Below are 25,873 nucleotides of genomic sequence, written 5' to 3'. Positions count from 1 at the left end.
CGATCAGCACCCCACCCACAGGCAAGCCTGAGGCTCTCAGTTAGGTAAGCCAGGTTCAAATCTGGCTCTGACCCAGGTGAACTTCAGCCCTTCACCTGTCTGGGCCTTAGTTTCCCCTGCTATACTATGGACATAACAATAGCACCTGCCTCCAGCATTGGATTATCTGAGGAGTCACCTAAACACAGCGTCCAGCGTAAGCACAAACACGTGCTGATGCCACAAATGGCAAGGTAAATGTTACAGGAAAAAGTGGGGCCTCCCTGGTGGCTCAAGGGGGGGGGGATAAAAGGAAGCTAAAGGCTTCTAGGAAAGAGAAAAGAAACTAGTCACACACAAAGGACTAAGAATCAGCTTGACTTTTTATCTTCTCAAAAATTAAACTGAAGCTAGAACACAATGAAGTAATGTCTGAAGTTTTCTGAAAGGAAATATTTCTTGCTTAAATTGTAAACAGCTAAACTATTCCTTAAATATTTGGGAAACATCAAGTCTTTCAGATATGCAAATTCTCAATTTGCCTCACATACATCCGTTCTGCAGAAGCTATTCCATTTAAACAGGAGAGAAGATCAAGAGGGTGACATGGAAACTTGCAATCAAGGAATCCACCATGTGGGAATCTGAAATATAAGGAAGATCTCAGATGTCAACTACTAGTCACAGAGGGTAGCCAGGGCAGGTCAGAAGGCTCCAGCAGCAATTACCCTTAAGAAAAGGCTATAAATTACATATCTGGATATATTAAGAAGATATAACAAATTCAAAAGGAAAATTGGAGTAGAATCCATGATTAAGTGTATAGAAAATCAAGTTACACACAAAAAAAATAAAGGCAAATACTAACTCCAGGGGAAAAATTGAGTTGTACAGAAAATGGCAGGTGATTACAAGGTAGTACAAAGTTCAGCTATGAATAGCACCTACACATTCATAGTAAAGCAGTTAATATAAACTATCTTGGGAGTCTATGAGATGGGATATGTGTGTGTGCATGTATGTGTGTGTATGTTTTGGGAAGAGCCAAAGTAAAAGGACGAATGAGTTAAATCCTCATCTTCTACAATAAAAAGCAGGAAGTATTGTCTTAAAATAAGAAAAATAATTAAGATAGCAGCATTAGAATTGCTTGAGATTTTGGAGGCAAATTCCAAAAAGGCATACAATTATTGATAATGGTTACCCCTGGAGAAAGGGAAATTAGAGAAGCAACAAAAGAGGGTTATTTTTCTTCAAAAGCCTGGAGGAATGACATAACTCTATACCATCTTCACTACACCTTTAATAAAAATAACTAAACCTTTAAAAAGGGAACAGGGAATCCCTTTAGGTACTGACATGTAACACTATAGCAAATGCAGAGCTTGGGTATGGAATTCTAAGTTGGGTATAAAAGAGGTAAGTATTACCTCAGAACTCCCACAGACATCTCTAGAAGAACACTTAATAAACTAGAAGTCCTGTTGTCTCTGGAGAGGTGTTGGGGAGACTAATGGGGTGTGGGATGTGGGGTAGTGAAGTAGGGGTCTGACCCACAAGCTGAAGGGAGACTTTTAACTTATTGAGTTTGAATGTATCATCTCTCTAAAAGCAAACCTCAAACCATGGGTCAATTTTTTTCAAAGGTCTTTTTTTTAAGATTTATTTATTTATACAAGAGCTGGGGTATAGGCCAGAAGCACAGGAGGGTGAGAGAATTCACCAGAGACAGAGCGGGGAGCAGAACAGGCAGAGGACCAAAAGTGCTATTGAGGGGAACAGCGGGCAAGACAGGGGAGGTATGCTGCGCCATGTGGGTATCTCCCTGGCCAGCTGGGAATTGAACTTGCACTGCAGAGGCTGCGGACAGCTTCACAGCACTGCGCTCAACCCGCTGCGCCACCAGGGAGGCCCCATGGGTCAATTTTTTAAATAAATATGACATCACTTAGACACACATACATGAGATTTTTTTAAATGTTTTCTTCTCTTGCCCATTTCTCTCCCAAGAGATCTGGTTTCTTTCTACTGTTGGTAAACTATGTCTTAGAAAGCCCCTCCCTCAACAACACACACACACACACACACACACACTTATTCTCAACTCCCCAGAAACAGCCCACACAGTTCACAAGTCAACTCCTGACTGGCTCGTACCATTCTCATCCTCCATTCCATGTCATCTCAGCCCCCCTTCTACTTTCAGCGTTGTAAACACCCCCCATCCTGATTCTGGCCATCTCTTTAAATAACTCTAATAGCTCTTCATTTATCAATAAATACTAACTGAGTAGCTACTATATGCCAGCACCAGTGTAATGATAGACAAGTAGCAAAGAATGGAGCTTGTGGGTCCCATGGAGTTTATGGGGTCTGGGGTACTTAAAAATCCATTTAACTAGTTTAAAGGCTTTGTTCAATATTCAGGGTACATGGGGTCCAACCATCCCTGACCCTAACACTTCACCCCCATTTTGTGCCACAGAGGATTGAGGAAGGGCACTTCAACTAGACACACAGCTTAGTGGATACCAGACTGCTACAGCCTGGGTTAAAAACATCACCAAGAGTCACACTAGGGCCAATGTTCCTTCACAGAAACTGAACTCCTGCTTTATAAAGAAAAAAGTATCTTCCCGCACTTACAGTTTTCCTCCATGATTTTTTAGAGAGTTTTTCATTGGTATCCACCATTGCTGGTTTGCTAGCAAGCACCAGCTGATGCCAGATGAATGGGAACACAGCAGCTGGTTAACATTTAAGGTAAATAAAGAACTTATCACTTATGGATGTGTATGCTCACGGCTGTCATTTTCTCTTGGGGCTTAGAATGTGTTGAAAAGACATTTCTAGTTACTTGAGAGAGCTTGCTATATAATTTTGTTGAAATGCAGAGCCCAGGAGGTGTGAAATGGATCAACACAGGCATCCTTGTCATCACGGATAACACAGCCCCACACTTGGGAGGCCCTCTAGGCCAGCAGAAGTCATCACAACACAAAAATATTCTCCATGAGTTGACTACCTAGGAGATGGGACCTCTATAAAGCACCTTTCTCTGGTCTGCACCACTCACTCACCCAGGCTTCACCTTGCCAGTCATTAGGTGGCAACACCCACCATCGTGATACAAACGCAAAATGAAGTGACACCCTGCAAAATCACCTGTTTCCCTGAAGGTACTGTGTGTCGCAAAACCAATGACCTTGGAAAGACCATCTCAAAAAAGTCAGGTCAAGTCACAAGTGAATATCAGGTGTCATCACATAGACAACACCATGGAGGCTTCAAGAGACCATGCGCAGCACCAATATGGCAAGGACGCCCATGGGGAAACTGCTGATCCCAACAAGAAGTCTGCAAAGATTAACCTCTTCTAGCCAGGCTGCAGTCATCAAGCATGGCATGAGGGATGTTACAGGATGCTCTTTGGATCTTGTCCCAAAAAGTTATAGCACCCCAAAAACCTTAATTTTAGTCTGAATCTAAGAATTATTATCTAGTTGCAATTATAACCAAATCCTGATAACCTGTAAGATATATAAACCTATGTGCATAATTTGCAATGTCAATTTTCAAGTCCAGTCAAAACCTTCTTTTTCCACTTACTTTCTACTGTGAAACTCTGGTTCCTATTCTTTGTGGGTCTTTTGCTGGTACTGATTATTTTCAGATAGTAAAAACCTCCTTCATTTCATGCCATTCAGTTTAGTGAGTGTATGAGAGGATGCATCCCAAAATGTTAATGGGGTGATCTCTGGGCTGTAGTTATGGGTACTGGTTGCTCTCTGCTTAAAAATATGTTTTCATTAATCTAGAATGAATATGTAAGACTAGAGATTTTTTAAGTTACACATGTGTATTTTAAGATGCTGTTAGTTTATAACCTTTGGACATTCACAATGAATAATCATATAACAATTGTACACACCTTTAAAGTTGCCTTTCCTAAGCATGAGGACAGGAGAATGCCTGTATCCCAGAACCATTTATAGGAAAGAAAATCCTCTTACCCATCCCCAAAGATCAATGATACTGGGATGGGTGCTCCCCTTTTTATTGTATACTCAAAACATTTGATAAGCAAAGCAAGGGCTGAGTGAGGACAAAGGCTGTCAAATCAGAAAAGCTCACAACTGAGAGATGCCTAGTTGTTTTTTTTTTTTCTTGCCTTATTGCACAAGCTAGCACTTCCAGTACCATAGAAATAGAGTTAGCGAGAGGGGACATCCTGACCTTTTTACTCATTTTAAGGGGAAGTAATTCAGACTTTCACTATTAGAATGATATTAGATATAGATTTCTCTGTGACTATCTTATCAGAGTAATAAAGAACTCTTCTGGGCCTCCCACGTGGCGTAGCGGTTGAGCGCTGGGTTGCAAAGCTGCCTGCAGCCTCTGTAGCGCCGGTTCCATCCCGGCCACTGGAGGAGGGTCCCACATGGGGCGCAGACCTCTCCTGCCACCCGCTGCTCCCCTCAGCAGTGTACTTCAGTCCTTCTGCCTGCTCTGCTCCCCCGCTCTGGTGAATTCTCTCACCCTCCCGCGTTTCTGACTGTACCCAGTGCTTGTATAAATAAATAAATAAATAAATAAATAAATAAATAAATAAATAAATCTTTAAAAAAAAAAAAAAGAACTCTTCTGCTCCTTGTCTTCAGTGAATTTTTCTTATTAACAACAAAATTCAATCTATGTTGCTTTTTCTTCATCAATTGATAAGATCATGCAGTGTTTCTTTTCTAGACTATTTTATGGAGAGATTTTGAATATTGAACCAGCCTTGCATGCCTGGGGTAAGCACCACCGAGTCAGTGACAATGTTTCCAGTTACTTTTTGGAGACTCAGTTTCCTCTGTTACAAGCTGCAAGTTGGACAGTGTCACCCCCCTGCAATGACACTGACCCTACCTCACAGAACTGTGTCAAATATTTAAAAAGAGAGAAAGTTGGGGTTTGTGTTGGAAGGTGTGTGCCTTGACCCAAAGTGCTATTCATAGAGAGACAGCAATGAGGTTCCACAATAGCAAATCACTACTTTTCAGGCTTTTGCACACACGACACTGCTTGAAGCAAATTCCATGTACACTAGAAGTGTGATAAATGAGGTGATTTTAGGTGCCAGCCAGATGAATAATTTTTATAATACTTTTCAATACTCTTTAGAAAAATATGTAACTGGCATGTCCAACATCCAGTTTTATACCTGAAGGTGACTGAGAATAGCTTATACTCCATGAGTTTCTACCAAATACCAGGCATTGTTCCAAGTACTTTATATGCAATCATTTATTTAATCTTCACATCAGCCCTATGAGATAGGCCACAGTTGCTATGAACCTATTTTACAAATAAGGAAACAGAGTTAAAGCAGCCTGCTGAAGGACACATAGCTATGAATGGCAAAGATGGGATTTGAACACAGGCAAGCCTATTCTAGAATTCATGCTCTTAACTCTGAGTATGGTGTCACTTTTGCTTAGTCTGAAACAGGTTCTGGGGGTGGGATAAACTTACAAGAAAAATACTAAATATTAGAACGATGTATATGAAACTTAATAACAGACAAAACAAAATGGTGCAGACAGAAGTCAGAATAGCAGTTCTGGCTAAGAAGGTATTGACTGGGAAAGTATTGACTGGAAATAGTTCACACCTTGGTCTGGGTGGTGATTATATGACTGTATATGTAAAAACAATTTTAGGCTGGATTCTTAAACGTAATTTATGTGCTCTGCTGCATGCATGCTTGACCTTCATTGAAAGCGTATTTGTATAACTAACCATAACACACACACAGAGGCCAGGGCAAAGACATTCAGTTTGGAGAAGGCTGAATCAGCTACATTCACAGCAAGCTGCAAGCTGGACAGTGTCACCCACTGGTTACAGATGAGGAAGCTGAGGCCAGGGCAGGAAAGATAATTGTCAAGGACCCCACAGGAATGAGTGACAGTTGACTGTACCCCCAGAATGGTCTGGCCCAGCCAAGGGCTGTTCCCCACCTTCCTCCCTTCCCAGGTGACAAGCACCTCACCATCTTCTCGACAGCCGGCTGGTAGCCCCGGGCAGCAGGAAGGGCTGGGGTTGTGCAAGCCCATGCCCGTATTTGCCCAGGCACTCTGCATTCCCTTGCCCTCCAGCTGCACGCAGATGTGGGGCTCACTTTTTCCCTTTTTCAGTCACAGTGCTTCTGCTGCCCAGCACCGCCTGCCAAGCTCACATTCTTGGCGAGGACAGCCAGCAGCAGGACAGGAGGGGCCTGGACAGGGCCAGAGCTCTCGGGGGGCTCCCACAGCAGGACCTGGTGGTCCGACCCCTCACCTTGCAGCATGCTCCGGTAGGCCGTGTCGGCGATGGCGTAGATGTGGGGTGGCATCTCATGCCTCTTCTTGCCCTTGTACATGTCCACAATCTTCTCTGAGTAGATGGGCAGCTGCTTGTAGGGGTTGACCACCACGCAGAAGAGGCCCGAGTATGTCTGCCAGACAGAGAAGCCATGTTTACTTCCAGGACCAGCAAGAGGGAGTGTGGACACGAGTTGATAAGGCCCTGCATGGTCTGAGCACCACTATGTATCCTTTTTTAAAGATTTATTTTTATTTATTTATGCATACAAGAACTGGGGTGTAGGCCAGAGGTATGGGGAAGGAGAGGATTCACCAGAGACAGAGTGAAGAGCACAACAGGTGGATCTACTGAAATACACTGCTGAGGGGAGCAGCGGGCGAGACAGGAGAGGTCTTCTGTTCCATGTGGGTCAGCTCCCTGGCCAGGAATTAAACTCAAGCCACAGTGGCTGGCGATAGCTTGATAGCACTGAGACTTTAAGCCCTGTGCCACCAGGGAGGCTCCTGTGTACACCTTCTTGCTGCATCCTCACCACAAACAGAGGCACTCAGAGTCTCGCTTTAGAGATGGACAGTGTCCCTGTGGGGACATCCGCCAGATTCCGGGAATGGAGGAAGACGAGGAACAAGGGGTAAGCCGAGCTTTCTAAGCCACCTAGGTTATGCTTTACAGTGCTAAAAAACAATGTACAGCTTTAAATAATTCTGGGTTCAAATCCCAGCCTCACCCCTGCCTGCTGTCACGTTCCCTCCTCTAGCATCACGGGCTTCAAGCCCTGCTCCTGTTTATTGAGCACTTACTATGTGCCCACCACTGAGCTAAGCACTTGGCAGACATCTTATCTAATCCTCACATCCTCCCCGTGACAGTGATAGTGCAGCCCCCGTGCCCACTGACAGCCAGTGGAGCGGGGGCTTGGTGAGGCTGCCTCCAGGCCACACAGCTGGTAGGAAATCCCAAACTAGAAATCCCAACTGCTTACCCCAGAGCACCTGCTTTTGACAGTGAACAAGTGCTCCCCTATCTGCAAAACGGATAAACAAGCAATCCTTAAAAAGGAATGGCACAGCACCTGCTGCGGCCTGGAGGAACTTCTAAAGCCTAACAGTGCATGGAAGCAGCAGCTACACGTGGTCACAGAGTCCCTGATCCCACTTCTGTGAAATATGCAGGACAGCCCAGCCTGTGATGACAGCAGACCCCTGGTTTTCAGGACCTGGAGAGAGGGGGACTAGGGAGTGACTTCTCCTAGGTCAGGGTTTCCTCTTGGGGTTATGAAGATGTTCTGGAACTAGGCAGGGGTGACGGCTTACACCACAGTGAATGCTCTACCTGCCACTGAATTGTTTCCCCAAAGAGAGTTAAAATCATGAATTTTATATTGATTTTGCCATAATTTTAAAAATACTGCCCCGCCCTACGAAGTGCCTAAGAGTTTCTGAAAATAACCAGAACGAGGTGGGGAGGGTTGGGCAGCTCCCCAGCAGAGCCCTCCACACTGGGCACACATGCGGTGATGTCATTACCATTGCTTGTTAGGCACCAGACTTTCCCAGGGGTCAAGGGCAGAGGTCAGGAGACAGACTCCAGCCTGTCCCGCAAGAAGCTTTTCCCAAACGATAACATCAGTGCTGCCCAAGAAGGAGGGCCACCCGCCTTCGCGCCAGCTCCCCCGGGAAGTGACCATAGAGATGCAAGTCTCTGGGTTACATCAGGACAAAGCAAACAAGGCGGAAAGCAAGCGGCTGGACCCACGTGGCCAGGCAGGACCCTGGCAACACCAAGTCCAGCGCCGCCGTCAGTGCCCGGTGTGAGCTCTGCATTAGGCACTCAAGCTGCAGCATCCTGCAGAAACAATCATTTGTTCATTCACTCACTCACTCACTCATCATTCATTCAGTTACTCAGTTACACACTCAGAGTATATGTCTTAGATAGAGTGCAAGGCACTGGGGTTATAACACCAGGCTAAGATCTTGCCCCCAAAGGCTTTCAGTTGGGGCTGCAGCTATCGGGCGTGTGAGGTCCCTGGAGCCCCCTCTGCTAGGGGACAACAGTGTGTGACAGGCCAGCGAGGTGGGGAGGCAAATGCTGTTCTTCAAAAGGTGAGCAGGGTGGGGAAGGGAGAGTAATCTCCCAGGTGTTCACCATTCCCTTGACAACATCAAACTTGTCTAAGCCTCCAGGGCTGTTTATTGAGCCTCAAAGAGCCACAAATCTACAGAAAGGGGATCAGGATGGTGAAAAATAATCTAAGAACAGGAGGGCACCCTGGTAAAGGAAGAGAGGGGTACTCAGAGGGACGCCCAGGAGAGGTGCTCCCTGCACTGAGTCTCAGCAGACAAGGTGCTCAGGCAGCTCAGGGGGAGAGGCGCAGAGGCAGTGGGTAAAGACAGCCAGGGTGCCAGGATGCCGGGCTCCCTCTGTGAGCTGCCAGCAGTCTGCTGTAGGGAAGGTGATGATGAGGGCGTGAGCTGCCTGCAGAGGGCCCATGTCTGCCTGATGCCCCCCTCCAGTCATCCTGCAAACACCTGGGGGCAGGGAACCCCCCTCCCTCCTCTGCAGTCCCAGCACAGGCCTTGGCATACAGAAAGTACTCCTTAAGTGCTTTCTTGGAGCAAGGACAACGTTGCCTTTATTCCTGTGACCTGGACCCTTGCACACAGGCCTGCACACAGCAGGTGCTCATTGATGCTTGCTGGGCAGTGGAACCACAGGCCCTGTTCATGTGCGTCCTGCCCCCAGCACAGCCTCCCAGAGAAGAAGGGTCCCCTCATGAAGGACTGACTGCATGAATGTCTACGCAGCCCCACCATTTTGTGGGGTCTCAGCTCCACCGCCTACTCCTCCCGGGGCCACACCCACAGCTGTGTCCTGTTTAGAACAAGGATGTCATTTATAGCCCCCGCCACACTCTCAAGTCCTTAACCTGGAGGCAGTAAAGGACAGCGGTTGAGAGTATAAAATTGAGTTCTAGACACTTACATTTAAACCCTAATTCTACCACTTCATAGCTGTGTGACCCCGGAGATATTTCTTAACCTCTCTGAACCAGTTATCCTCATATGCAAAACAGGAGCCACAATAGTAGCTCCTACAGGTCTGCTGTGACAGACTACTTGTGAAGCCGCTAGCATTTGCCTGATGTGTAGTAGGTGCTCAATAAACATTAGTTAACTATACTGTGCTCCCTCTGCTTCAGGACTATGGAGATGATGCTAACTCACATGCGGTTCCCGCTACCTGGAACTCTTGCTGCAACCTCATCAGAGCCACCTGCATCTCCTCTCTCAGGAATCAGCCTGTCACCTCCTGGACTCTGAGCTGCACACCAATGAGTCTCCAGGATCCAGCTCAGGGCCAGGCACTCAGTCTTTGCTGAATAATTGAAGAAAAGAAAGGAGAAAGGCCCTCCCTTCTCCAGCACCAGCTTCTGCAGAAATATCACTTTCCTCCTGTTTGCCCAGGACTCCTCCTGGTGCAGTGCACACAGCTAGCACTTAATCCGTGCTTCAGGGCAGACTGGAAACTGTTTCTTTCCAGGACATAAGGAGCCTAGAGGAACATGGGGGCAGGCAGCAGGGCATCCCACAGAGCGCTGGGACCTGGAATCTGGAGACTCCATCTCCACGGTTCAGCTTCTGTGAAGCTCACCGACCCCAGCCCACCTGCACTTGGCTTTTTCTCTGCCCTCCTGGCCCCATAAGCATCCCCCACCCCTCAGCTCGTCAAGGTCAGGGTTTCAACATCCAGGCCTCGCTGGGTCCCCGCCGGGATCTCGGGACTGCTGCCACCGCAGGTCCAGCCGCAGACCCAGGGCTTCCCTCTTGTGACCGTATTAGGAAGTGACTCCAGATTTTCTCTGGCACTTTATATGGTCAGCCATGGAGCCCTGAGCCGGGGGCTGCTGCCACAGCCTGGCAGAGGAGAACAGTGGGGGGAGGTGGAAGGAACTCAGGCTTGAAGTCACACGGGCCGGGGGTTGGGGGAGACTTCGGCTCTGCCCTCACTACCTGCGTGACCTGCATAAGTGGGCAAGCCCTGAACCCCCAACCCCTCTATAGGATGGGCACTCCCTCCACCAGGCTGTAGTGCAATGAACATCCATCCCAGAGATACTGTCCACCAAGCATGAGCCGCTGCAGGCTTGATTTTAACAGCAGCAAAGATTCAAAACAACCTAAACAGCCATCCATGGGGACCAGCTCAGTAGCCCAGGCACGTCTCATTAAAGAGAGTTCGCGTGCGATGTATCCCTGCACAAATACAACTGGACTAGCCTGGATGTGAAATATAGCTCAAACACCACATAAGAAACAGGTGGCCATGGTTTTTCTATGGGAGGGAACAGGAAGTTGAAGAAAGAGAATCAAAGAGAAGGTTCTAAGTGCAGTAGCTACTATTTTATTTAGTCATTGCGTGTATTACCTACTCCAAACAAGTCTCTCTAGATGTGCTCAGGCACAGCAAAAGGCAGAAAGCATGGCTCAGGGAGCAGAGCAAGCAGCAAGCCATGCAGAGTGCCTCGGGGCATGTTTGCTGAGTGTGACATCGACATCCATGACCCTGTTAATCATGTGTAACTCCAGGGGACAGGGCAGGACTCATGCATCTGCTAACATTTAAGTATTCTCTATGGTCTTTGCATGGGTTACCGTATTTCACTGAGAAGTTTCTTTAAAGCAATAAGAGCTCGATGGCTAGTTCACAGGGCTCAACAACCGGGCAGCCTCTGGTTTTCCTTCCATGGTCCAGGAGGCTTCTGTCCACAGGCAGTTCCCAGCATCGTGGGCCAGGTGTCTAAGACCAAAGTATGTCGCCTGTTGGAATTTGGACCTAAGGCCTCTCCTGATCCCCTGGTCTTCCCTGAACAGTGGAATCTGAACAAGGAAAATGTCCTTTTGGGTTCATGGGTGGGGAATTTGGGCTTTGGGACTCAGTGAACAGGAAGGTACTCCTATCTTCACTCTGGATATTGTTCCCAACCCCCAGGACTTGGCATCAGGGGGTGGGAGTGGGGAACAGTCCATCTGTCTAAGGGACCAAGGAGGTAAGATGTGAGTGAAGGGGGGCAGGTATGAGAAAGCATCTAATTGGAAGGATTAAATGAGACAGCAATTAAAAGCACTGGTTGGGTCTCCCTGGTGGTGCAAGGGGTTAAGCAACTCACTATGAAGCAATTCACAACCTCTGCAGCACAAGTTCGATCCCTGGCCAGCCAGGGAGCAACCCACACGGCACAGCAGACCTCTCCTGTCTCACCCGCTGCTCCCCTCAGCAATGTATTTCAGTCAATCTGCCTGTTCTGTTCCCCACTCTCTCTCTGGTGAATCCTCTCACCTCCCATATCTCTGACCTGTACCCCAGCTCTTGTATGCATAAATAAATAAATCTTTAAAAAAAAAAAAAAAGCACCAGTCCTCGAGCTAATGTTGCTGGCTTGAGACCCATCCATTTCTCATTCTGTTATTTAACATTTCTACACCCCCATATCTTCATCTGCACAAATAAGGCAGTATAGGTTTCCACACTATCCAAAAGTAGAACATTCCTATTTGGTATGAACTGGTAGGTTATTGTTTTGCTTCTAGGTGGTATGAAACACCCCAGGCTGTGAGAACCCAGCCAAAGACAGCATCTGGGGAAGCCAGGAACGCTGGGCTGGGAATCAGCCATATTCGTGGGCTGTGGCAGCTCAGGCTGACCGTCAGAGATAAGCAGACGGGACCCTCTGGTTTCTATAGATCCTTTTAGACCCAAGAGGACAAGACGTCTGCCAGGACCTTCTCCAAGGCCCATCGTTTGAAATGAAACTGGCATAACAGAGGAGCATTCTCTTCATTACCAAGGGCAAAGTTTGCATGTCTAGCTGCTTCGGGCTCAGCATCTCCCACCACCCACCTGTTAGCAAGGGGTGCAGTTGGCTCTCAAGCGCTGGGAGATCAGCTGTGCACCCCCACCTCCCGGACCCTCCTATTGTAGCTCCTCGCCATGGACAGTGCTTTCTATTTAAGTGAGTAAATTGACCAGAAAGGAGCAAGACAGGAATAGCCACGTGGTTGTGATTCTGAGAGGCTCTTTATCTAATCTGCCCGGAGAAGCACACCAGGAATTTGGAATTTGGGTTCATTTTCTAATCTTCCAAAGACCCTCTGTCAGAAGATATTTTGAGTCTCAGGACCTTCATAAGCCCCTCATTTTTTTCTGATTTCTATTTTGGGCTCAAATACCAAGTCATAAGAGAGCAGGTGAGATTCAGACACGGGCTCGACCTTGACCTGCCCGGATGGGCAGATCACATTTTGGATGGGAGAACCGGAGGAATCCAATTTTCTCTCTACCTCCCTGCAAACCGGTGTCCATAGAAACATGTATTCTGCGCCCACAGCCAGGGTTGGGAATATTTCCATACAAGGCATGCCACAGGTGAAAGGGACTTTCCCTCTTGTTTAGGGAAATAAGGATGGGCTGAGCCTAAGTTTGCCCACCTGTAAAATGGGGCAAGCATACCTAATCTATGGATGTTGTGTTGATTAAATGAGATCAAGTGTGTGAAGGTATAGAGGCTGGAATAGAGGAGGTTATCTAGCAATCATGCAGGGTCCTTAGTCCAGCCTGTCCAGCAGAACTTCCTGCCACCAAGACAATGTTCCATACCTGTGGCAGCCAGTACCACAGGGGGCTCTTGGACACTGGACATGTGGCCAGCACAACTGAAGGAATGAATTTTCAAGTACTGATTTTTAATTAATTCACATCAAAATTTCATTAGCACATGTGGCCACTGGCCACCATCTAGGGCAGTGCAGCTCTAACCCACCCTGATCTGCACAGTCAACATAGAGGAGCCGGGATCCTCAAAGCCTTCAAGACTCTCATGCCCCCTAACTACGCAGCTGCCAGGATGGAGCCAAGGAGGTTATGGGCTCCCTTTATTTTCAAGATGGACAGAGAGTAACTATTGCAAGGAATCAGCTGGGGACAGTAAGCCCTCAATGTCATTGATAGGTTCTTAGAAATTGCCCCTTTAAGTGAAGTGACTTAGAACTAAACCAGGTGCTCAAACAATGGCATTATGTTCCACTCCAGCCAGAACTTATTTTCTCATTCACATTATAATGAAACATTATTCAAGGACCTGCTGCATTTACCATTTCTCGGTGCTGTGCCTATGTGACCACATTAAGTCATTGACCTCCTTTATGCGCTTATTCCCATTTTACAGATAGGAAAACTGAGTCTTCGAGAAGTGAACGAGCCTGATCAGTGTCACAGAACTAGGTAGGGTAGGGATGAGATCCAAACTCAGGTCTGAATGATTCCCTCTCACTGACCACTCCCTCCCTTGGGGAACTCTTCGGCACCCAACCTGGACCCGGGACACATCCCTAACCCATCCCCCTTCTAGAGGTGCAGAGACCGGCAAGAAGTGACCGGCTGGTGGGAGATACTCACGTAGATAAGTCCTGAGAAGTATCTCTCCCGCAGGTTGTGCAGCACTGAGGCTTCGTTGAGACACGTCAGCTCGGCCATGTCCTCCACCTTGGAGAACTTGGGCGGGTTCATCTTCTGGATGTCATCTTTGCTGACCGTGACCTTCTTGCCATTCTCCACCAGCTCCACGACCACCTCATCACCCTTCTCCTCCTTGACGCTGGCTGCCTCAAAGCCCTGCTTCTCCGAAGGGATCCAGACCAGCTTCTTGGCAACCCAGTCAGCCTGGGCCACTGGACTATTGATGAAGTTTTTGTCCACAAAGAGGAACTTCTCATCGTCACTCATCTGTGCCATGGTGCCTGGTTGGTCCCCTGTGGAATAAGGTGACAGAGTCAGAATCCAGCTGGGTCCAGGCCCAAAAGATAGATAAAGCCCTCACTTTGTCAGGTCTAGGAAGGCAGTCTACTGGAACATTCCACAGACTGCAAAACTGTTCCTGCAGTATTGTTTATGTTGGATGGAAACAATCCAAAAACCCTTCATGATTTGCATCATTTCTATGGCTCATCATCATGGCATTGGATAAATAAGCCATGATATATTCACACAGTAAGACATCATTCAGTGTTAAGAAGCAAGAAGTACATCTGTGTGTGTGACATACTGTTCATTTTACATATTGTTGTTCACTATAAAAAAAGAAAAGGGAAAGGATCCTCACACAGTTAAACCTAGAGTTACCATATGATCCAACAATTCCATTCCTAGTATACACTCAAGAGAAATGTCAACACAAAAACATGTCCACACAAAAACATATATGTGAATATTCATAGAGGCATTATTCACAGCAGTCAAAAAGACAAAAAATCCAAATGACCATCAAAAGATGAATGAATAAAAGATGATCCATCCATACAGTGGAATATTATTGTGCCATTAAAAGGAACAAAGTACTGATATATGCCACAACATGAATGAAACTTGAAAACATCTGAAGTGAAAAAATCCAAACACAAAGAACCATATATCACTACAATTTTATAAAATGCCCAAAAGAGACAAATCCATAAGGACATTAAGTAGACTAGCAGTTACCAGGAGTTGGGAGAGAACTAGAGGTTGGCAGCTAAGGTGTACAGGGCTTCTTTGGGGAAAATGAAAATGTTCTAGAATGTACTATAGCAATGGATGGGCAACACTGCATAGGCTATAAATCACTGAATTATAAAATTTAAATGGATGAATTGCATATTATGTGAGCTATATTTCAATAAGGTTTTTTGAAAAATAAATAAAAATGAAGACAGATAGTAGGTATAAAATTCTATTTGTAATTTAAAATATTTAGACTATAGAGAAAATACACACTGGAGATATATATACTTTTAAAATGCATTTATGAAAGGATTTTTACTTTCTATGTTCTCCAATTTTTATTGTGACAAAACACCTATAACATAAAATTTACTTTGTTTTAGCATGTGTCAGTATTTTCTTCCTTTTTTAAGGCTGAGTAATATTTCATTGCTTATCCTTTCATTTGTCAATAAACTCACGTACTTCCTATTATGTTTTTTCTTTATTTTGTAACTTTTATTTAAACTTAAATTTAAAAAATGATAATTTTACAATGACCTTCAAATGGTCAACACACATAAGAAAAGGATGCTCGAGGTCACTAGTAGGTGAAGATGCAAGTTAAAGCAAAGAGATGCGGGCCTCCCCGGTGGCGCAGCGGTTCAGCGCTGGGTTGCGAAGCTGCCCGCGGCCTCTGCGGAAGCTGCCTGCAGCCTCTGCAGCGGCCAGTTCGATCCCCAGCTGCTCCCCAGCCACCGGAGGAGGGTCCCACATGGCGCGCAGACCTCTCCTGCTGCCCACTGCTCCCCTCAGCAGTGTACTTCAGTCCTTCTGCCTGCTCTGCTCCCCGCTCTGGCTCTGGTGAATTCTCTCACCCTTCCTCGCTTCTGACTGTACCCAGTGCATGTATAAACAAAAACAAACAAACAAATAAATAAATAAATAAAGCATGCCTCTATTAAAAAAATAATAAATAAATAAAGCGAAGAGATGCTGCTTTCCAGCTTTTGGCTTGAACAAGGTGAGACCCATGGGTAATAGCAGTGCTGTCAATGTCTTGGCCAGATCCCCTGCACACACCACCCTTATGAATGAAAAAGCCTTAAAGTCTATGCACACCCCTTGACCTATAATTCCTTTGCAGGAACTTAGCCCAAGAAAGCAGGAGAGTGCCATCAGGTGTGCGAGAACATGTGTTGTAGAGCTGTTTGAAACAGCAAAACCTGCAAGCATCTAAATGGCTTTCAGAGAGAGCCTTCTTAAATTGCAGAGTATCCATTCACTAGAATGTGATCATTCTATTGCAAATTCAAGATGTACACTCTAGTCCATTTACAGAGTTGTCATCCACTGCTATGACAAATTTTACAACATTCCTACTCTTTCAGAAAGGTTTCTCTCGTGCCGGTCTGCACCTACTCCCCCATGTAGCCCTATTCTCCTGGCAACCACTGTTGGCAAATCTGTCTCTATAGATTTGCTTTTCTGGACATTTCTATAAATGGAATCACACAACAGGTGACAATTCTTCCCATGCAGGATCAGGAAGGAAACATGGCCACAGCCTAGGAGCTGAGTTCTACGGTCAGTCCCACCTACAGATAGGGAAATGGAGGCTCAGCAAGGTAAAGGAATCTGCCTGAGGTCACACAGCTACAATGGCACAGAGCTATGACCTGAACCTGCTCGGATTCGGAGCCTGTACTCCTCTGCCTCCCACAGACTTGATGGGCTGGTCAGTAGCTCAGGGGAATATTTGCAATAAATGAACCCACCCTGTGCAGCACCTGGCAGAGTCTGCAGGACCAGAGTCAGAGGAAGTGGACTCTACGCCTTGCTGAGTGGTTGTTTATAGGAGGGTCAAAACCAGGCAAAACTAACTTTCACAGATGTCAAGGTCAGGACAGGATGGGCAGGGCTGGTGTTTCTTTCTTTCTTTTTATTTTTAAAGATTTATTTATTTATTCATACAAGCACTGGGCACAGTCAAAAGTGCAGGAGGGTGAGAGAACCCACCAGAGCCAGAGCAGGGAACAGAACAGGCAGATGGATGAAACACACTGCTGAGGGGAGCAGCGGGAGGCAGGAGGGGTCTGCGCACCATGTGGGACCCTGGCCTGGTGGCCGGGGATCAAACCGGCACTGCAGAGACCACGGGCAGCTTCGCAACCCAGTGCTCAACCGCTGCGCCACCAGAAACACCAGGGCTGGTGTTTCTTATTGGAGCTCCAGATGGGTGTGTAGACTCCTCTGGCTGCACCCTGCAGGTGTGTGCACCTTTCTCCATGTGAGGGCTGAAGTTTGCCTTTGTTTCCTTTTTGTCTTTAATTATGATGCAAGAGACATAAAATTTACCACCTTAACCATGGAAGCGTGCTGGTTCAGTTCAGTTGGGTTGGCATTTTTGCACATTTATGTGATTGCACAATGGATAAAAAGATGGGATTTTCACCTTTCCTTTTCATAAGTTTTTATTGAAGTAGCATTGCATAACATGTTCAGGTGTGTGTTGCTATAAATCAACATCCATCTATACTACATTAAGTTTACCGCCAAGAGTCTGTTCTATCCTTCCTGGCACAAGTCACCCCTTGTTCCCAACTTACCCATCTTCCTAAAGTTTCTAAAAAGGTCACCCATTATGGGTCTCCCTGGTGGTGCAGGGGTTAAAGTCTCAGTGCTATCAAGCTATGGCCAGCCACTGTGGCATGAGTTCCATCCCAGGCAGGGAGCTAATCCACCTGGCGCAGCAGACCTCTCCTGTCTCTCCTGCTGCTCCCCTCAGCAGTGTATTTCAGTAGATCCGCCTGTTCAGCTACCCTCTGTCTCTGGTGGAGGAGCACCTCCCTAGAACCTCCAGCTGACACCCCAGTTCTTGTATGCATAAATAAATAAAAAATAAATCTTAAAGAAAAGTAACCCATTATACTCAAGAGGCTGGGAGGCATGTTTTACTTGTTCTAAGCAGCAGGAAAACTAGGTGGCTCTTTCTAATTGCATGCTGATGAGTCAGAAAAAAAACAGCAAAAAATACAACAGAAAAATAAAAGGCCACAAGAACCCCCCTTGCCAGGAACCCTGTTTAATCTGGAGCTGCAGAACAAACAAGATCAAGTGCAGAGATTCGGTCTCTATCCAAAAAAGGAGAGCAAGGCCTTGGCTTGCTTCCCGGGACTTTGAAACCTGACAGTTACGACGTGTGCGATCTGCTTTGGTCAAAGCAAAGGAGGAAAAGGGGAGCTTGGTGTCACCCTAGAATGGGGTTTCCCAGAATCTGCTCCTCCTAGAGCCCAGAGGCCTTTAAATATGTGGGATGGGGCAGGATTCAGGGAGGCGGCGATGCTCTTCAAGAACAAGTCTGTGGTCAGATCCACTTGCAAAGTGTTCTATGTCCCCCTCCCCCTCCTTCATCGAGAGGCTGAATTCACCCATCAGAACATCCAGGGTGCTGGCAGGGCCTGCAATCCAGAGATACTTCATCCTTTGAACCCAGGGCTCCCCAAACAACTTGGACCACAAACCTCTTCCCATTAAAAGCCAATGAAATCCCACATATTTGCCCTGGAGAAAATTCAGCGAGCTTAGCAAATTAATATCACTAATATTAGTAATCACAGCTGCTCCGTCTTGCTGAGCACCAGCTCTCATCTCTTTTAACCCCCTCAGAAGCCCTATGAGAGGTGCCATTGCCTCTGGCTTACAGATGAGGACACTGAGGCACAGAGAGGCTTAGAATCTTGCCCTTGGTGCACAGCCAGTCATGGTAGAGTCTGATCAGATTTAACTTCAAAGTGGTCTTTTCTGCTTTGCCCTTTGAACCTTCTTTGAAACAGGCAGAAAACTTGCGAATCAGAGGAAATATACACATCCTGTATCAGTTTTGGCAACTGGAAGGCTGCATATAACTAACTTGGCTTTAGGGTGATAAGGACTTGCCTCTGCAAGTACCCAGAGCCTTGAGTTTTCAAAACATGGGGTGTTGGACAGTCAGGCAAGAAAGTTCAGGTAAGGCGTTAGGGCAGCACCAGGAGTAGGGAGAGAAGGCTGCAAAATTGCAGCAGGATCAGGGGCACAATTCTGGCAACAGAATTCTCCATAGGCTGAAATGAAGCAAAACATGGGTTCCAGCTTCCTGCCGGGGCCCATAATTCAGAGCAGGGCTTCTCAGCCTCAGCACTATGGACACTGAGGCAGGATCCTTCCTTTCTGGGGATGGCGGCTGACCTGTGCACCATAGGATGATCACCAGCTGGGCTCTACTGAATGCTAGTGGCACCCTCCCTGGTTATGACAACCCAAAACATCCCTAGACTGTGCAGATGCACAGGGTTGTCCCTAGTGAGAACCATGACTTTCGAGGGAACAGTGTTCTCTTGGGAAGGACAATGAGCTGAGGCAACAACTGCAGGGGTCCCCCAGGTTTTCTGTGAGCACACAGGACCAGCAAGAGACTGACACCCAGAGGGCCAAACCTCAAGGAGACTCCAATAACCTTGTCTCTTCCGCGCCAAGCCTCCCTCCTCCACCATCCCCCACATCCAAGTCCTGCATCAGCTCCGAGGGCTGAAAATCATCCTCGGATCAGGACCTAAGCCTGGCGCCCACAGTGCGTTCTGAGAAATGCATTGCTAGTGGTTTCATCATAGTGCAAACATCATGGGATGAATCACACAACCCAATGGCATGGCCGCTAACTCCAAGGCCCTGTGGCACAGCCTCCTGGAACACTGTCCTCGCCGTGGTCTGTCTGACCACAAGCTGGAGTACTAAACACTTCTCAACGATCAAGGGCTGCCCTTGAATCTTTGGGGGAAAACAAAGGGCTCGTGGCTCCTGGCAGTCACCATGTTTGGCACAGCTGAGTGGTCAGCAGGGACAGAGTCCTGGCTTCCTCACCAACAGCCACGACTTCATGGGGTCCAAATAAGCTGTTCATTAGCCCCTAGAAGATCCCAGGGCTACAAGAAGCAGCTCTGCTCCCCCAGCTGCCGGGTGACTCTGGGCAAGTCACTCTCTCTGGACCTTGCTTCTCATGTGGTCCATCAAAAAAAAAAAAAAAAAAAAGTCAGGCTGGTCTAGCTCTGACATTGTAGAGTGTCTGTGATTCTCAATCAAAGTGAGCTGGATTACATCAACGGATCAACGGACATGGCTCAGCTGCTTTGTTTCATTTGTTCCACCATTAGTTTATTTTACCATTATTTTTATTTTCCCCAGAAGAACTCAGGGGTAAAAGATCTTGCCACTTATGTGTCAATGGAAAATGAATCAAATACTCCAAAGGCCAGGCAGCTCAAGGTGGATGCATCATCAGGCCTGGTGGACAACATCCCTGGGAGTTTCACACCAACTCCAGATTGTGGGCCAGAGATATAAAACCCATGGTCTCCAGGTTCACATGGGCTATGCAGAAAGGCCCAGGCCAGAGGTGGTAGGGCAGAGTCCTCCTGCCCAGAGAGTGGCCACTCTAGTCCAGCAGTCACTGCCAGTTAGGAAGCAGGCCCTGCATGGCCAGAATTAATCAGTGCACCAATCTGAATTTAGGTACAAAATACCCGTACCCCACAGTTAAATTATAGCCTGATATGTGAGCAAATTGAAAGCCCCCTGGGCCTGATCTAGACCATCTCCTGGCAGCTGGAAAGTGAGGTCTGTTCACGTTCAAGTCCTGACCCAAGTGTGGGGAGGAGCTAAATGTGCAGAGGGAAGCAAGGAGAGACACACCAGGTCTCCAGGCCCCAAACAGTCCCCACAAAGCAATTTGGACTCTAAATGAATAATTAATAGTCATGAAGGTAGGTCTGCAGTCCTATGGAAAACAGTAGGGAGGGTCTGCAAAAAAAAATTTTTTTTTTTAATAGAGGCATGCTTTATTTATTTATTTGTTTGTTTGTTTTGTTTATACATGCACTGGGTACAGTCAGAAGCGTGGGAGGGTGAGAGAATTCACCAGAGCCAGAGTGGGGAGCAGAGCAGGCAGAAGGACCGAAGTACACTGCTGAGGGGAGCAGCGGGCGGCAGGAGGGGTCTGCGCGCCATGTGGGACCCTCCTCCGGTGGCCGGGGAGCAGCAGGGGATTGAACCGGCGCCACAGAGGCTGCGGGCAGCTTCGCAACCCAGCGCTCAACCGCTGCGCCACCGGGGAGGCCCTGCAAAAAAAATTTTAAAGAGAACTACCATATGATCCTGCAATTCCACTTCTGGGTTTATATCAGAAGGAAATGAAAACACTAACTCAAAAAATATCTGCACCCCTGTCTCCACTGCAGCATTATTTATAATAGCCGAGGCATGGGAACAACCTAAGTGCCCAGCAAGGGATGAATGGATAGGGAAGATGTGCTATATAACTGCAGTGGAATATTATTCAGCCATAAAAAGAAGCAAATCCTGCCATTTGCAACAACATTAATTGACCTTGAGGGCATTATGCTGGGGGGGGGCGGGGGGGGGACAGAGAAAACAAGTAGCCTATGGCCTCACTTATATGTGGTATCTGGGGGGGGGGAAATGCCAACAAAAAAGCAAACTCACAAATACAGAAAACAGACTGTGATTATAAGAGGTGGGGCGGAAGGGTGGGTAAAAACGAACGTGTCAAGAGGTACCAACTTCCAGTGATAAATAAGTCACAGGGATGTGATACATAGCAAGGTGGCTTTGGTTCATAATGCTGCATGAAAGTTGCCAAGAAAGCAGATCTTAAAAGTTCTCATCACAAGAAAAAAAAACTGTAGCTTTAGTGATGAAAGTTCACTAGACTTATTGTGGTGATCATTTGGCAATGCATGCAAATATGAAAGTTACTATGCTGTGTACTTGAAACTAACAATGTTACTATCAAATGTATCTCGATTTAAAAAATAGCCGCTATCATTACTGAACCCTTCCTATTCCTTGGGTATCAGGCCAGGCAGTTTATTGTATACACCATCTCTCTATGTCATGTTAAGTGTTCGGTGAGGCGAGCTTTATTTATTATTTCTATAAGACACTGAGGCTCTGAAAAGAAAGTTAAAGGCCTTCCCAAGACAAATCTGGAAGCAGGATTTGAACCGGATCTGTCTGACACCCAATCTAGTCTTAACGGAAAGTCCCTTTCTTGCTCCATGCTCCCCATTGGCTTCCTTGATGCCCCTCAGCCACTGTGCCCCCTGTACCCCAAGAGCAACGTCCCAAGGAAGGCTGGGACGTTGGGACCCTCACAGGACAAAGATAAATGGCAAACCTGTGGCTTCAATACCTATGACATCTGCCTCATTCACTTGAAAGCTTTTTAAACTCCAGAAGGACTTTAATGAATTAAGTTCATTTTTTTCTTCCCTGCCAGAAGAACGTGGTTAGGGAGAGGTAGTGCTGTCCTGGTGAAGGGTGCTTTTCAGAAGCTCCATTGTGTTTTGCTCCCTACAGCTCCCGCATAGCACAGCTTAAGTTAAATGCCGTCTGGTGTGTGACCACTGGAGTTTGCATTTACAGTATCTTTTTTTTTTTAAGACTTATTTTTATTTATGCATAAAAGAGCTGGGGTGCAGGCCAGAGGTACAGGGGTGAGGGTTCACCAGAGACAGAGTGGGGAGCAGAACAGGCGGATCTATTGAAATACACTGCTGAGGGGAATAGAGGGTGAGACAGGAAAGGTCTGCTGTGCCATGTGGGTAGCTCCCTGGCCAGGGATCAAACTCATGCTGCAGTGGCTGCAGATAGCTTGATAGCATTGAGACTTTAACCCCTGCACCACTAGGGAGGCCCACAGGTGAGTTCTTAAGGGACACCACTGTGACCCTAACTGAATCACAATTAACTGGGCCAATTCACTGGCATTGGAATGTTCCTGACACAGGTGGCTTACATTCTAATAGGAGGTTCTAATCACCACCTTTAGCCCACGTGGAAATTAGGGTCATGAAGAGATCACACAAAAGGAAAACCAGGGGCAAGTTTCTCCTTGACAGAAAGGCCATATAAAGGGTTTCCGCATTGCCAAACTCCAGCTGTGCTACACCAAGCTGGAGTGTCTGGTCATGGATGTTAAAATCACCATCCACTGAGTTACCAGGACCCCAGGGCTGTGCCCTTGTCTCATTTAATCCTCCCAAAGGGGTAATCCTGCAGGCTCTGGAGTTAGAATGAGCTGGTTTGCCCATCCTGTCTCTGATTGGCTTGCTGAGCCATATCAACAAGTTATTCAGACACCACATTTCTAAAACGTGGCCAGTCTTTCCCTGGGGGCTGTTGTGAAGTCTTTACAGGAAACACCTGGCCAAGTGCTCCACCAGCAATACCTGCTCTCATGAGTCCCATTTTACAGATGGGAAGACTGAATTTTGGAAAGACCAATGCAGATGACTTCTAAATTTGCTGGTGACGTTCTAGGATTCCAATGGACTTAACATTGGTTTTCCAGGGGAAAAACAGGTGCATATCTGACTTCAGAATTACATGTGCGTCTCTACAGTGTAAAATTCACCTGTTTGGAGCCAGGTACTGAGGAGGGGAGACAATCCCCACCCCCTCAAAAAATGTAACTTGCAAATAAAAAGGGGTTTGAAGAAGCAGGTAATCCCCCTTCCTCCTGAATGTCTTCTCCTGGGGTCCCTCCACTTGCTCCCAAGCAGGAAGGACGAAGGCAGAGAACTACCCGGTCAAGACCAATGAACGAAGCTGCAGTGCAAGTCTGTCTAATTGTGAGGGGGCCGGGACGGCCTCGTGGAAAATGCTTCCATAAATGGGCATGTCTGCCTCTATCGCAACCCTCGCATAGAAAAGTAATGATAACAAATCCATAACAAATACCTTGTACGGAATAACACGTCTCTCTCAGACATGATAATAAAAAACACGGTGTTTACCAGGCGAGCCCCAGAAGTTTCTCAGGGAAGGTCCAGCTAGTTTACGTCTCATGCTCTCGGGACAGAAGCCCACCTATGGTGGTGACTGGCTCCAACTAGATTGCCACACCACCAGGGGACAAACAGTGCTGCTATTTAAATCCACAAAAGGTCAGTTTATGTTTTCTTCAAAGAAAAGATGATAAACACTTGCGTTGCTGGACGCTTTTGGTCCCACCAGAAACCAGCCTGCCCCAGAGAGTTTCCCCTTGATGGTGGGGTCAAGGGGAGAGACAGAGCCTCAGCCAGACCCCTGCTGGCTGTGTAGCACTCGGCAAGTTACTTAACCTCTCTGAACCTCAGCTGCTTTCTATGCTAAACAGACATCACACTGTCTTGCTTAAAAGGCTGTTACAGTGATTAAAAGAGAAGCAACGGGAAAGCACCAAAGATTCCATGGATATTCAATACCCTATTTTACACACTGCCAGGTAATGGCTTCGAGTTGAGCATCTTCAAGCTCCTGCTCTGTAAATCATTCTAAAATGGTAGCTTTCAGGAGTCCAAACAAATCAAAACTGCACCAAACCAAACTATGTAAGCAGTTTACTGTCAGCCTGCCTTTTGCAGACCCTGGCCAGTTTTCAATTTAATCTGCTAGTTCTTAGTACTGTAACTAAACACTCTGTCTCGGGTGTCTAAATATTTTCTTTTACTTTATGTTCAGTAAGGCTTTGAATAGTGCCTCTCCTCAAACAGCAAGATCCCCACCGGCTCTCTGTGCCGGGAGAAACTTAACAACAGACAGTAGCCACGTTTGCAATGGGTTGCCATTCGGGCTGGCTCCGGAAGCCTGGTCAACCCAGTGCTGGTGAACGCACCTGCAGCTCGAGGTTGCAAAGGTGGGGTTGGCACCTGCCTGGCAGAGGGCCCTTGGAGGTTTTTTGTTTTGTTTTTTAATTTGGAGGGGGCATTAGGTTGTAATAAATAACCATTCTCCGGATTATAAACCATGGCTCTAGACTAACGGGAAACACTCCTGTCTGTGGCGCCCAGGTGTTTTAACTGATTGAACCAACATTATCAACAACTCAGCGATGCTGTCAAGTCCACTTTGCTGGCTTCAGCGATAGGAAAGGCCCCTTTAGTGAAGTTCTGCTGCACTATTTGTGCCTGGCATAAAAGGGAAAAACCCACGGAGCTGGTCCCCCCAGATGTCTAAGGGGGCGCGTCTCCCAGAGTCGCCTCTTAACAAGAATCAGCTGGGATTCCGAATGTTGAAGGTACAGCTTTTCTGGAGTCCACTGTTAAGTGGAGCTAGGCCCTGCGATTGCTCTTTAGCAACTACTCTCAAAGTAATACTTATCATTGGCAACCTTGGGAGATGCTGGTTTGGGGGGAAATCTAGAATGATGGGGAAGACAGCAAGGACTGCGAGCCCTGCGGCCCCCCTCACCCTGGTTCTCGAGAGGAAGACAATGGTAATACTTCCCAGCTCCCCGGGTGCTGTAGGCTGCCCTGGAGGATCCCTAAATCCTCCCTCCGAAAGACCCCTCCCGCGGGACCCGTCTACTTACAGATCTCCAACTGGGGGGCTAGCGGAGAAGCAAGTGGATGGAGAGCTCAGATCTGGCACACCTCCCAGGCAGGGGCGTCCAAATCTCCCCGCTGCCTCCGACGCCTCTCTTTATAGACCTGGGGCGGTCAGCGGGTGGGAGCCCGGAGGCGGCCCTGGGGGGCGGACGGGGGAGGGCCCGGCGCCGCGCCCCCCGCAGCGCCCCCTGCAGGGCCCGAGAGGCGGCTCTGGGCCCGGCGCCCGCGCGCACCTGCCGCGGAGCTGGCGCGAGGGGCGCGCCGGGCGGGGCGCAGCGTCCAGGGAGGGCCTGCGAGGGCCTTGGGACGGGTCCCAGCTCCGGCCACCGGCGGTCACCGAGACTCCGGGTTCCTGGAGAAGGGGGTCGAGCCCAGCGCTTACTGGGGATGCTTGAGAATGTCTGCCCCAGGCGGGTCCAGCCTCCCGGCTTTACCCTGCTCCTCCCCCGGCGGGTCGAGGTGGGCACCTCCCCGCCCCGTGCCCGCTGCATTCGCTGCCGTTGCCTGCGCCACGGGCGGGGAGAGGGGATTTTCCGAACTTTACAAAGTGCAAGGCAGGAGTCCGGGCTGTTGGGAATTGTGCCGGGAGGGGAAGTTTTTACTTT

At 47.5% G+C, this 25,873-nt stretch overlaps 1 protein-coding gene across 1 annotated transcript in view; it reads right to left on the bottom strand.

Annotated features, from left to right (window-relative positions):
* MYH11 (myosin heavy chain 11) overlaps positions 1–25,399 on the bottom strand; it is an 86,426-nt gene extending 61,027 nt beyond the window's left edge. Inside the window, exons 1-3 of the mRNA XM_037507553.2 lie at positions 25,253–25,399; positions 13,786–14,138; positions 6,304–6,460 (exon numbers count right to left, since the gene is read on the bottom strand). Coding sequence (XP_037363450.1) covers positions 6,304–6,460; positions 13,786–14,121 — 493 coding nt within the window. The 5' untranslated portion in view covers positions 14,122–14,138; positions 25,253–25,399. The remainder of the gene's footprint in view (positions 1–6,303; positions 6,461–13,785; positions 14,139–25,252) is intronic.
* Between the last annotated feature and the right edge of the window lie 474 nt (positions 25,400–25,873).

The sequence above is a fragment of the Talpa occidentalis genome, unplaced genomic scaffold (genome assembly GCF_014898055.3).
Source record: "Talpa occidentalis isolate TD23 unplaced genomic scaffold, MPIMG_talOcc4v2.1 talOcc4.12, whole genome shotgun sequence".
Classification (NCBI taxonomy): Eukaryota; Metazoa; Chordata; class Mammalia; order Eulipotyphla; family Talpidae; genus Talpa; species Talpa occidentalis.
This window is presented reverse-complemented; position numbering and strand designations above follow the sequence as displayed.